Here is a 13,908-nt window from a genome sequence, read left to right as displayed (position 1 = left end):
AGCGTCACTGATGAGTCTTATAATCCTGGTACCGTTGATAACTATTATGTAGGCGAAACGTGCGTCTGGCGTATTAAATTATAATTCTAGTACCTTTGATATATATCTGGGTGTCAGCATTCCTTATGAAGGTTAATAGTACATGTAGTATAAAGCTTTGTAAACGCAAAATTGAAAAATACACATAAGAAAATGTTGTATGATTGCCAATGAGACAACTCCCAAGCAGAGACAAACCGAGGTACAAGTTAACAACTATTAGTAATCTTTCGTTTATTCATTGTCTTCTCATTATAAAACACGAATTGTTGTGTTTAGACAGTTGTAATGTTGTCTAATTCGGCTTCAATATGTTCTTATATGGTTAATGATTGTCATATTTACATTTATTAATTTCTTGAAAATACTTTATGTTGCCATATGGAATGTATATTACCAAATATTTCTTAATAACCTATATCAAAAATTGAAGTTTTGTGTTGATTTTTTTGGGGTCATAGTCGCGTGGATATCATTACGGTAAATAAATGATAAGACAGCTGACGTAATGACAATAGTATTAATCAATGTTGAAGATAAGAAAAAAATGATAATGTTGTTAAAATGTATATACATTATAGACCAACCAAAGGAGAAGTTACTCATTAGACCATCAAATGCCATTACAAAACTACTGTCTGACCATATTGGAATTCAAACATTCCAGCTTGGAATAGAACTTGGGCTATCAGTTGTTAAGATGCAACACATTGCAATGAACCACGTGACAAATCTTCGTGGTCAAACAGAGGAGGTTCTGAACACATGGAGGACACTTCCCGAAGCTACTTATGAAGTTTTAGTCAATGCTCTCCATCGGCTTGATTTATCTAGTGTATTATCATACATAACATATGAAGAAGCATTAGAAGAAATATTAAAAGTAGGATTAGAAAGAAAGGTGGACGTAGGATTAGAGGAACAAATAGAAGTAGAATTAGAGGACTTAGTAGAAGTAGAATTAGAGGAACAAATAGAAATAGGATTAGGAGAACAGGTTAAAGGTGTGTTAATTTTGACATAGTTGCCCCTTTGTCTGACATCATATTTGTGCATTGACTATATAAAACGTGAAAAATTAAATTTCCTTTTTTTTGATAACCTAATATCCAATATCACTAAAAGGGTTTGAACTTTGGTGTGGTTTCTACAATTATAGTTATAAGGCAAGTTCGTCCATATGACAAAATACCTGATAATGAACTCAAATCAATGGTTCTTTGGTTAATTTTTATATTACGTGTTCAAGTGAGTTCTTTCTTTTATTCTTACTCAAATTTAGTTCATTAACGTATTCATATTAAAAAAGAACTTAAAATGAATTGTCGCTACAAAACCAACAGATAAAAAGATAGCAAACTCCAAGTCCTAAGAAATAGCAAAGAAATAAAATCAAGCCATAAACTAATTATACACATAATATAATGCTTGTGCAACCTAAACATGCTACGTATTGAAGGCCGTACATTAACCTATAATGGTATACTTTTTTTGAATTGTTATTTGGATGGAGAGTTGTCTCATTGGCACTCACACCACATCTTCCTATATCTATAAATCAAACAAAAAGCATACTTCAAACTCTGATAGATAAGAAGACTAATAAAGTAAAAGCAGTTGTCTTAAAATCACATATTTCCTCTTAACTGGTATGTCAAACAACAAATAAACTCATCATATATACCAGGACTAAATTTTGTATATACGCCAAACACGTGTTTCGTCTACAAAAGACTCATCAGTGACGCTCGAATCCCCCCAAAAAGTTAAAAAGGCCAAATAAAGTACGATGTTGTAGAGAATTAAGGGCCAAAATGGAGCACAGATTATTGAATAAATTGATATGTGCATGTCTATCTGTCAAAGGACATACAACTTGAACTCACGGCCTTCATTAATTCATTAGCATGAATTTCTGCTTAATGCAAAACAGATAAAAAAAACATACAAAAAGTGGATATTTTGCAGACGTATAATCATATTAAGCTACACATGTTAAACCACGTGAACATTTATCAAAATTAACCCGAGATTAATTTGCTTCTGACTTTAGGGATTATCGAAATATAATGCAATCATGCACAGATGTAGAGAATACACAAAAAATAAATGTTTACTTAAAATGATAGTATAATAGTTTAATCAGATTTTATTTGTCTTTCCCAAATACAGAGAGGATTATACAAGATATTGAAATCAGTCAGATTTTAGATTATATGATGACACATTTAGTGATATCATTTAATGATAGACGTCGTATTGAGCAGCATGCTGGACAAGATGATCAGAATAAAGCGTTGCTTGAAGTAGTGAAGAAAAGGGGAGAGTCTACTTATACAGTGTTTGTTGATGCACTACGGATAAGTGGATACACTGATTTAGCAGATGAATTGAAACGCGATTCACAGGAAGAGGGGTCAAATGAAGCATTAGAACCACCTCCAAATAAAGGTATGAACTGTCTTTTTGTAATGAAAATGTACAAATAATAGCATTTGTATAACATTGATGTTCTACTAAATTTTATCATCGGTATAAAGAAATTATTCGTAAATATAGCTCAACATGCAGACTTCTTATACGTTCAGGTATTTCACATCCAATTTTTTATGGAAATATTCTTTATAAAGCACAAAGGTGTCAGTATTCACCTCAGAAACTTACAAAACCTATGAATAGACTTATTAAGAAGGGATATAATTACGATACTGTTGTCAAGTCATTAAAGATTGCATATTTTGGCGTTAATATTGAGTCACTGATAAGTTCTTTGCGTCGGAACTAAACACATTTGTTCTAAAAACAGTTGTTGGCATGACACGGGTTTGTTCTTCTCATATATGTTATGATGGTATGATACTAAACCCCTAACGGGAAGGATTGTGCCTGATGTTCATATGATGAAATCATAATCTTTCAGTCAGTTTAATTGAAGTCTGGAGCTGGCATGTCAGTTAACTGCTAGTAGTCTGTTGTTATTTATGTATTATTGTCATTTTGTTTATTTTCTTTGGTTACATCTTCTGACATCAGACTCGGACTTCTCTTGAACTGAATTTTAATGTGCGTATTGTTATGCGTTTACTTTTCTACATTGGTTAGAAGTAAAGGGGGAGGGTTGAGATCTCACAAACATGTTTAACCCCGCCGCATGTTTGCGCCTGTCCCAAGTCAGGAGCCTCTGGCCTTTGTTAGTCTTGTATTATTTTAATTTTAGTTTCTTGTGTACTATTTGGAAATTAGTATGGCGTTCATTATCACTGAACTAGTATATATTTGTTTAGGGGCCAGCTGAAGGACGCCTCCGGTGCGGGAATTTCTCGCTACATTGAAGACCTGTTGGTGACCTTCTGCTGTTGTTTTTTTATTTGGTCGGGTTGTTGTCTCTTTGACACATTCCCCATTTCCATTCTCAATTCTATTGGTACAATTTTTACTACAATGTCTGTTTGTGTTTTTCATTTTAAGCCATGGCCTTGTAAGTTTGTTTTCGATCAATGAGTTTGACTGTCCCACGCGTATCTTTCGCCCCTTTTGAAGTTAAAAAAGATCTAATGTTTGTATTGAAAGGCGGAAAGTACCAAAGGTACAAGCAATCCAGAAGATGATGGTAAGTTGAATTATCAATTGCGCAAAAAGAAAAAGCAACAGTTTTTAAAGCACTACATAGGAATTAAACATTGCAAAAACCCACGAAATAAATGTGGAAGAGGTAGTCTGATTTAGACGGACCGTACAATCCTTGTGACACCGTTGTTAATTTTAGGGGTTTGTATTCTATGTTTGGATTTTTTTATGTCGTCGATATAATTGCAATGTTAATCTGGGTGACTTGTGTTTTGTATTAACCATCATTCACTTAAAAGATTAAAAATACAATCAGTATTTGTTTCTACATTTTCGGTTAATGTTGGTCTTATTCTTATGCTGAGATTTCCCGCAAAAGTTTTGCCGCGGATTTTCCAAAACAATTTACTACTTCTGCGGTTATGATCAATGATCATGACTTCCTGTGAAACTTTCGTTGTTTATTTTTATTATACATGAATGTATAACGTCGTAATAAAAACTTATAAACAATAAATTTTAGGATTGTCAGGGTGGACCGTTCCAGTGTATATAGTTCGTCTACAGAAGAATTACTCAAATATCATTGACTGTATAAATCATGAGAAAATAGTAGATCATTTAATATCACGTGATATTTTGAAAATAGCTCATAGTCAAATGATAAATGACTGTCCAGCACAAATTCAAAAGAACAGAAAACTAATGGACATTCTGTTGCATGGAAGTGAAAAAGGATTTATTGAATTTCTAAAAGCTTTACGAGAAGACTCTGTTACTACTGAACTGGCAGATGAAATAGAACGCACAGTGGTTACAAGCAGAGATATATCAACCATGTATGGTTGCTACAAATAAACTTGAAGAGAGTAGGTTATATGTATGTTCATCATGTATCTTACAATCTGAAGATCTTTCTATGTATACTAAGATATTATAAATAACCTGAGTATCAAATAATTTGCAAACAGAAATAACTATTGGTTTTGATATTTGGAGCTTAATATTACTTTTTGGTGAAGTAATTGTAAAATTATGAAACAGTTGATAAGGAATTTTTATTTTTTTTCTCAATTTCTGTGATAAAATAGTGTCTGTTTATTCAGAGACAACATAAAATGCTTGAGATGGGATTCAAGAAATATTTCTAATATCAAACGTGTAATCTCGTTTTCAATATCAACAGGTTTCCCATAACATCTCGTGCTATGAAACAACATAAAAAAGAAGAAAACGTTTGGCAGAAGATGTAAAGAAACAACCAAATCAATCTTACTTGAGTTTATGTAAATTAATATATTTATAACTCATTATCTTATGTTTCTTCTGAGATTATATGTTTAAGGGAGTTCCTTATCAGTTTCAAAGTAATTAACTTTTCAAAACACTAGCATATATTGATAGGGTTTTGATAAAGGAATCAAAAGAGCAAAAAAATATATAGGCCACCGTGCTTGTTTTCGAGATATTAGCCATTACAATTTTGGCGGGAAAATCTTCTCTCTTGACTTTTTCATTGCTTTATCATTGACAAGTTTAAGTCCTCAAAAACTATTAAAAAATAATTAAAAACCAATTGTTTAGAGAACAATTGAAGGTCTTTCCATCAAAACAATGTATTTTGATATGAAAGTTGTGAAACTAAGTTTAAAATGTCATTTCAATCGTCAAATGATAGCTTCTAGTACTCTGATTCCAAAAATATTTGGTTTCCATACATTTTTTTTAAATAAGGGAGATAATTTGTTACTTCCGGTTTGAAAAATGTTACTTACGATTATATTTGATTATTTACTTGACACTGATTCCAAAAATATCTGGTTCTATATACTTTTATATTAATAAAGTACAAAAAATAGCTACTTCCGGTTTACAAAAGGTCACTTCCGGTTGTTTTTTTCAAGGTTAAATGGTTTGATACCTTTTTCCAAAGTTTCATAGCTTTATCATGTATACATATAAAATAAAAGCAAAGGTCAAAATCTAGAACGTCAAATTAAGCTATGACCTTGAGATCAATTTCAAGGTCATGAACTAAGGACCTCAAATCAAAAGACCATAGGTCTTAATTATATTTGGTTAATGACTTATATCACCAAACACGTATTTTTAAATACAAGAGGGGAGAAAACTCCCTTTTACGTTCAACGTGCCCTTGCAATAAAAATTTATGTGTTACGACATGTCGCAACTAACAATTTAGTAAAAATAATTTGTTGATATCTTATACGGTCTTTGGATATAAGTGAAAATAAGCAAAATTCAAATATTAGAATATGACCTTGACCTTTGACCTTGACCTATTTTTCATTTTTTTGGACCAAGGACCTCAAATCAAAAGATCCTAGGTCTCTATCACTTATGGTTTATAAGATAGAAATGCATATCACTTATATCAGATGCATAAGGGGAAATAACTCTCATATGGAGCGGTCGTATTGCTTCGGTCAAAATAGGACAAATCATGCAAAGGATATAACGAGCAATTTTGTAAAATAAATTTGTCGTTATCTTTTACGGTTGCGAAGGAGTTGTGAGCACAAGGAACACAGTGTTTGGGGAGATAACTCCTACAAAGAAAAGTATTCGGTTACGCAGGGTAAATTTCAAAAGCGCATAAACTGTTCGATATCATATACCAAATATCAAAGCGACATATTGTGAAACAAATGTTTATCGCAAGAACAAAATTAGGCGGAAGAAAAAAAAAATAATCAGAAGAAAAACAATAGGTCTTTCCACAGAAAAGTGGAAAGACCTAATTAAAATTTTATAAGACTTTAACATACAGCTTATCATTATATATGTAAAAGAATTATAAAAAGAAAAATGGGGGTCACCGGGCAAAATTTGTTAAGGCATTCAAATTGATAAAACTAAAGGATTCCGAAAATCTGACCAAAATTCCAAAACATGACAAGCGAGCTTCCTTAAGTTTCTTAACTGATAAATTCATGTAAATATTTGTCTATATTTTAATCTAGTTGTTTTGTTCAGTTATTAGAGTAACAAATTACTACTGTCTGATTTGAATTGTATTTATCTTAATTATATTATATGTTTAGATATGTAGTATAGCATTATGATAATATATTCAAGTAGTATTCTTCAGATTTAATGGAAAACGTTAGCAGTATGCATGACAGCTAAAATCAACAACACGTGAACTGGACTATCATTTTATATTGTTTTAGATTTGTTGTTTGCGTTGCTTGGATGGATAAATATTTTTCATACCAAAAAGAAACAAATTGTTAAACATTTTTCTATATTGCTTCAGGATAGTTGCCATGTTTTAATGAATATGCATGCTACCTAAAGAAACAACAAATTATTGACTAATTAATTTTTATATTGATTACAGGTTTGTTACCTGCCCTGTGTGAATGAATATGTATGATATCATGAAGAAACAATAAATTCATAGACTTAATTTTCATATTGAGTACAGTGTTTGTTGCCTGCGCGGTGTGAATGTATTTGTACGATACCTAATGAAACAACAAATTCATTTGACTTAATTTGTATATCCATTACAGGGTCTGTTGCCTGCGCTGTATGGATGCATATGTAAGATACCTAAAGAAACTAACAAATCATTTGACTTAATGTGTATATTAATACAGGGTGTGTTACCTGCGCTGTGTGGATGCATATGTTAGATATCTAAAAAAACAACAAATGTAATTGACTTAATTCTTATCTTGATTTCAGGGTTTGTTACCTGCGCTTTGTCGATGCACATGTATGATACCTAAATGAACAACAAATTCGTTTGACTTAAATTTTATATCTTTTGCAGGACCTGTTACCTGTCCTTTGTGGATGTTTAATTATAATACTTAAACAAATATCAAATTTGTTTGACTTATTATTGATAACAGGATATTGTGTCTACATTGTGTGATACCTAAACAGTGTATGTAAAGTGCGGATCCTAAAATACCATTTTCACTGTATATGCCATGCATTTCTGATGTAGAATGGTAAATAAACAGACGAAAAAATTATGATTTTTGAAGAAAATGAAGAAAATTGTTCACATGTCTTATATTTAGTAATGAATAATACACGTTATACAAAGTAAGAGATCCGAACGGGTTTTTATCGCGCCAAGAGCCATCCATACGTGAAATATATACCGAAATAGGTGAATATTTAGGACGTTTTACGAACAAATCGTGCAGGTGATTAAAAACTAGCAGGAAAGATGTAGTTGCAAAAAAATATTCATTACAACACAATTATTAATGTTGTATAACGTAGAATAGCTTTTGTTATTCAGTTTGCCCATATTGTATTGAATTCCACTATGATGCTATCTTTTTGCAAGTCATGTTCGCTGTTGAATAATGATACTTTACTTTCATTTTCACTGTAGAGCGATTCACTAGTATTGTATATGCGGTGCATTTTCACTGTATGAATTTTATTAATTTTTATGCATTACATTCCAAATTCAGCCGACTTGCTCAAACAATAATTAAAGTAAGAAAGGGATTTGATAGTGCAGACTTTGAGATGAAAAGTTTGATTTAACACTCCAATAAATTCAATAAAATTAATATTTATTTCAAATAAAACACATCATGTTATTATATAACAATATGTGGATCATTTCAGAGTTGAAAGTGTTTTTAGATTAAAGCAAAATATTTTCAAATGCATGTCAATTTGATAAAAGTCATGTGTCTGCAGTAGTCATACGCATGTGCAAACAAATTTTATCATTGGATTTTGAGTATGGGTCTATTTACCAATCAGAAGAAGCATGTCATAGAAATTTTTATAATTCATCAGAATCTTTATTTAAAGTGTAGTTATATTTATATATAGTCCAATGCATTGAAACTCCATCACTAAATACGTACATCTCTCATGTCTATCGAAATAGAATGGGATAAAAAGGGATAAAAACAACAATACTTTCTATTATTTTTTTTAAATCACTTCTTGACCAATTTCAATGAGGTTTTGAAGTAAGATTTTTGATTTGGGGTCCGGTTTTAAATTGGCCCACAGGGTCCAGAATAAAATTTGAGGTTCTTTGGTAGGCTGAATCCATACATGATTGTGTTTATTATTATTATTTTTTAATTTTTGGCCCATTTAACAAGTTTGTTATCTTGTGACCAAACTGTCAAGAATTAAATTCTTTGGAATTTTTAACAACAGTTGAATATTTGGGGTACTTTGGAATGTTGAATCTTACCGGGTTTTTTAATTTGGAATTTTGGTTTTTTGGGCCAAGTTATCGAAATGGTCCACATTGAGGCCCAAAGGGTCCGAAATTCAACATTTTTTTTATTTCATCATAAATGAAGTCTAGCTTGAATGTTGTGTACATACTTACCCCAAACTGTCCAGGGATCGACCTCTGCGGTAGTATCAAGGGTGCTCTACAACACGTGCATCATGTTCCAATTCAACTTTATCAGTATACATTTTTGACAGATAAAGTTTGCCCTAGACAAATTGACTTGCATTTCAAGCTTTAATGACGTTGGATAATTATATGTAACATTGTCGTTTCATTTTATACAGTAAAGAACATGCAAGCAACAATCGAGCTAAAAACTATCTTTCCTTCAGAATATAGGTGTTGAAGCATTTGGGGGCTCAACAATAGGGGAGGCAAGTGAAGATGAATCACAAAAAAAAAGAACTAAAGTTAAGGAGGGGTCTTCATACCAATGCACGTATTGTCCTTTCTAGACAAAATGAGTAGCTAGTTTTTCCAGGCATAAAAAGATCCACACTAATGGGTTAAACAAATGTGACCAGTGTGAATTAAAATTTTAAGACTTCTCAATAAGCATAACAACTGATAGCATGGAGAAAGCCTGATTTGTATTCATTGTTCCAAACACTTCAAAAGCAGAACTGGGCAGTGGCGGATCCAGAACTTTTTGTAAGGCGGGCCAGATGGCTGACCTAAAAGGGGGGCTCAAGTCATGCTTAGGTGATTCCCTATATAATCAATCAAATTTTTCCAAGGCCCCCTGGATACGCCTATGCTGGCATAGCTTACCATATGAAGAAGGCAACAGGAACTTTTAATCACATCTGCTCGTTTTATAGTAAAACATTAAAAATGCTTCGCTGACCGCAGAGATCGAACCCTGAACAGTTGGGGCAAATTTGGACATAATATTAAAGCTTGATACTATCAAATTTATGACGTTATATAGGTTTCTGATACACGGTAAATGTGGTCGAAGATCTTAAATCGTGTGCGCAATACTGTGCAACTGAAGGTTTCTTCCCGCCCATAACATTTTGTTTTCCTTCTAGGATAAATAACCATCAAACCAAATCCCAGTCTTTCCTTTCTTGTAATGAACCTTGTAGTACAATTTTAGAGAGGTCCATACACTTGAACACAAGATATTGTCTGGAAACTAGAAAAATGTTTGTTTTGCCATTTCTTTTGCCCATAATTTCTGCATGTTTGGGGCAATTATCCCCGAACCAAATCCCAGTCTTCCCTTTGTGATAATGCGAAAAAGATCCAAAAACATACACACAAGTAATTATCCGGAAACTACAAACATGATTGTTTTGTGTCCCTTTTTGTTCCTTCATTCCAAAACTGTTAGTACCATAACCCCAAAATGAATCCTAACATTCTACTTGTGGTATTGAACACTGTGGTACAATTTCAGAACAATCAAAATTCTTATACACAAGTTATTATCCTGAAACTAAAAACATGCTTCTTTTATGCCCCTTTTTCGTAAACGGTTGGAACCATCATCCCCAACATTATCCCAACCTTCCTTTTGTGGTATTGAACCTTCTTTAAAATTCATATAGATCCATTCACTTAAGTTAAAGTTGTCCGGAAACCAAATGGCTCTTCGGACGACGCAGATGATAACGACATCATAGCAATATACGAACCGGAAAAAAAAACATTGCGGGGAAACATTTCAGTTTACAGTTCACACATGTCAATACTGTGGGAAACGTATAAATGACCAGCCAGTTTCTATAGACATATACAAGTTATAAATAGATATAAATATTAAAGTAATCAAATAAGTTTTTCATTTGTTGCAAGTCTAATTATTACATTACTCTACAATAAAAATTCATCGTATTTTCGAAAATTCTACATCAGAAATGAATGACATACAGTGATAATTCATCGTATCTACAAAATGTATAGTGAAAATGGATCGCTTTTAATAACTGATATTCTATGTTATGTTGCTTTTATACAACATATTTGAACTTTAATACTGTTATTTTACATTAAAAAGACACATCATAATGAAAATTTGTTAAAATTTAGTTTCAAATTATTTTGGTATTTTCAAAACGTAAACAAATAAAGTTTTCCCATGATCCTTTATTCTACAATGAACATACTCGCATACAACAGTGAAAATGAACTGACTGGATTCGCACTTTATATACACTGCCTAAAGAAACAACAAATCATTGGACTAACATTTTATATTGATTGCAGAGTTTGTTGTCTGTGCTGTGTGACTGTAAAATACTTATCAAATGTAGTTTAATATGAAATATCAAATTCATTTTACTTATACTGAACAGGGTGTTTCGTCTACGTTTTTATGTTGCATTTGTATGATACCTAAAGAAACAACAAATTCATTTGACTCCAGTCAGGGTGTGATGTCTGCACTGTGTTGATGCAATCTCTGTTCATACATTGTATGCCTTTGTATATGACAGTGATAGATGTTCTTGATGTGGTAGAAATGTCTATCATTTACTATTTTACCGTTGACATGTTTAATACTGTCACATTCTGTATAATTATGTCTGTAGCAAGTCAGAAGACTCTAAATCAGTGGTTGTCAATTTTGCTGTATAACATTTTTTTTCCGTTTTGTACATACATCTTTCCGGTGGTTTTGTAGTTAAGTAAGAATTATTTAGATTTATGATGGAAGCCTTGTTTATGTTACTTATTGTTGAAGGATGTAAGTTGTCATAAACATTGTAGTTAAGTAAGACTTATTTAGATTTATGATGGAAGCCTTGTTTATGTTACTTATTGTTGAAGGATGTAAGTTGTCATATACATTGTAGTTAAGTAAGACTTATTTAGATTTATGATGGAAGCCTTGTTTATGTAACTTATTGTTGAAGGATGTAAGATTTCATATACATTGTAGTTTTTACGTCATTTGGTTTGTGTTGCAGAGCTGTCTTAGTGATATTCTTACCATATTTTCTTACTTTTATATTAAAATTCAATAAAATTAATAAAAGAAACAAAAGTTTATAATGCATGTAACTGTGAACATAAGAAATATAGTTCATATAGTGTGGCGGAAGGTAGTACAAAAAGGAGGAGAAAGTCAATAAAAGGAAGGAATTTAATTTTCATACAATAGCTGTTAATTTAATTTGACTGCATCTCATATTTCTCATACAAAAATAACAAGTAATGTTTTCATATAGTTCCTGTTTTCCTTCTGTTATAAAACTGTTTATTTACTTTAGTCATCTCATTTCAAAAGGATCTGGAGATTGATCATTTAAACACCCTCTGCGAATGATCATGATTTTAAACATGTTGGATTTAAAGCATGGCAACACTGTGGGCAAGCATTTCACATTATATCATAAAACGTCTTTGCCAACTTCAACAAAATTTGGCAGAAATATTGTTATTGAACTGTTCTCTAGATGCGATTGCCAAATCATAGATGAAGAACGCAACCACCAGAGGCATATTTAAGTTTTAATTGATAAATTGAAAATTATAATAGATGAAGATGAAGATTTTGACCATCAGATGCATTCAGTTATTATAATAGATGATACAGTTTTAATACGTCTTGATGCAGAACCCGACTACAAAAGACAATTTTTAATTCGATTAGATGATGACTACGAGAGGCAATCTTTTATTCTAAGTTTTGGGGAATTTTGGGAATTCGGCTACCAATAGCAATGTTTGATATTAGTGCCCCCCCCCCCCCTCCCCGAAAAAGATCCTTTGTAAATAGGGTTATCAAAGCTTGATTAAGCGAAAATCATGTTCTGCTATTTTATTCTTTTAATTTTACCGGAACATTGATTTATATTGTATTTGTATACCATATATAAACTATGGAGGCTCATTCGGGTATCCTTTTCTAATTTTGATACGAGTGCACATGCTTTTTTTCATAGGAATTATAGATAACTACACTTGTAAAGAAGTATTTTCTACAAGTTGCGTTAGAGTGACTTTTTGTAAATATTTATTCTACATTATGTTTTTTTTATCAGATATAAATTATCTTGTTCATTATTTTTTTCTACCATTTGTATTGTAATGAATTTTGTGTGTATATATATAGTCTAAAGTATTCTTTTTATCGTATATGAATTACAAGTGTTCCTACCATTTGTGTTATAATGAATTTTGTATTTATATAATCTATAGTATTATTATTATTTTTATCATCTATAACAAGTGTTCCCGCCAGTTGTGTAATAATGAATTGTGTATGTAAATATTAAGGTTCATTTTGTTGTGTATTTGTTTAACACATTAACCTCATGAAGACAAAATAAAATGAAATATTTGATGGTATTGTGTTTTTCTTTCTTTTTCGTATTTTACATGTTTAACTGATTTCCGCACTTCTTTCAGTTAATATTAATTAATGCAGAATACGGCTAGAGTTGTTCGGACATCAATATTTTTTTGAATCTAGCATGGAGTTTTACAAAACTTGGAATGTTCCTTTTCCAATAAAAAAAAAATATATTCAAAGCAAAAATTTGGATAAATTTTAAGTTTTTTACTATTCAAAATCTTTTTGGTTAGTGTATATAATAGAAAAGAAAGGATATGGGTATCCATCCATGACACAAAAACAATATGTACAAAGCAAAACAAAAACACAGTGTCGCCTTTGAAACGAAACCAACAAAAACCTGACCTCACTGCAAGTTTTAAGATGGCCTCTAGCACCGGTTTGAGCGAAATTCTTCGCAATCTGACGATCATGCCTCAACTGTGAATTGAAGAACACAACCATGGAATAATAGCAAATATATAAACCTGGCTAAAATCAAACATATTCTGTCCTAATATAGCCTGACAAGCACACTGAAGATATCTGAAAACGGAACCATTTAGGCAACCTCGGTCGACATCGAGATAAATGTTATATAATTTGATGAGATGTATCCATAGGGTAAACAATAAGCGTTTATACCCTGTAAGATGTTACACAACCAACGAGAGCCTGGTAAAAAAAAACACAGTAGAAAGTACTACTAGTTCATACGCATAGGCGTAAATATCAAACCATGTAGAATATATTT

The 13,908-nt window shown here is 31.7% G+C and overlaps 1 protein-coding gene across 1 annotated transcript; it reads left to right on the top strand.

Annotated features, from left to right (window-relative positions):
• Window positions 1-547: 547 nt before the first annotated feature.
• On the top strand, window positions 548-7,439 carry LOC143058168 (uncharacterized). Its single transcript, XM_076231632.1, has 4 exons — window positions 548-1,043; window positions 2,212-2,490; window positions 4,256-4,445; window positions 7,409-7,439. Exons 1-4 carry the CDS (start codon window positions 548-550, stop codon window positions 7,437-7,439), a joined length of 996 nt encoding a protein of 331 aa, XP_076087747.1.
• The last annotated feature ends 6,469 nt before the right edge of the window (window positions 7,440-13,908 follow it).

Source organism: Mytilus galloprovincialis, chromosome 14, assembly GCF_965363235.1.
Source record: "Mytilus galloprovincialis chromosome 14, xbMytGall1.hap1.1, whole genome shotgun sequence".
NCBI classification, from domain to species: Eukaryota; Metazoa; Mollusca; class Bivalvia; order Mytilida; family Mytilidae; genus Mytilus; species Mytilus galloprovincialis.
The sequence above is the reverse complement of the archived record's forward strand: the minus strand, read 5'-3'. Positions and strand labels throughout refer to the sequence as shown.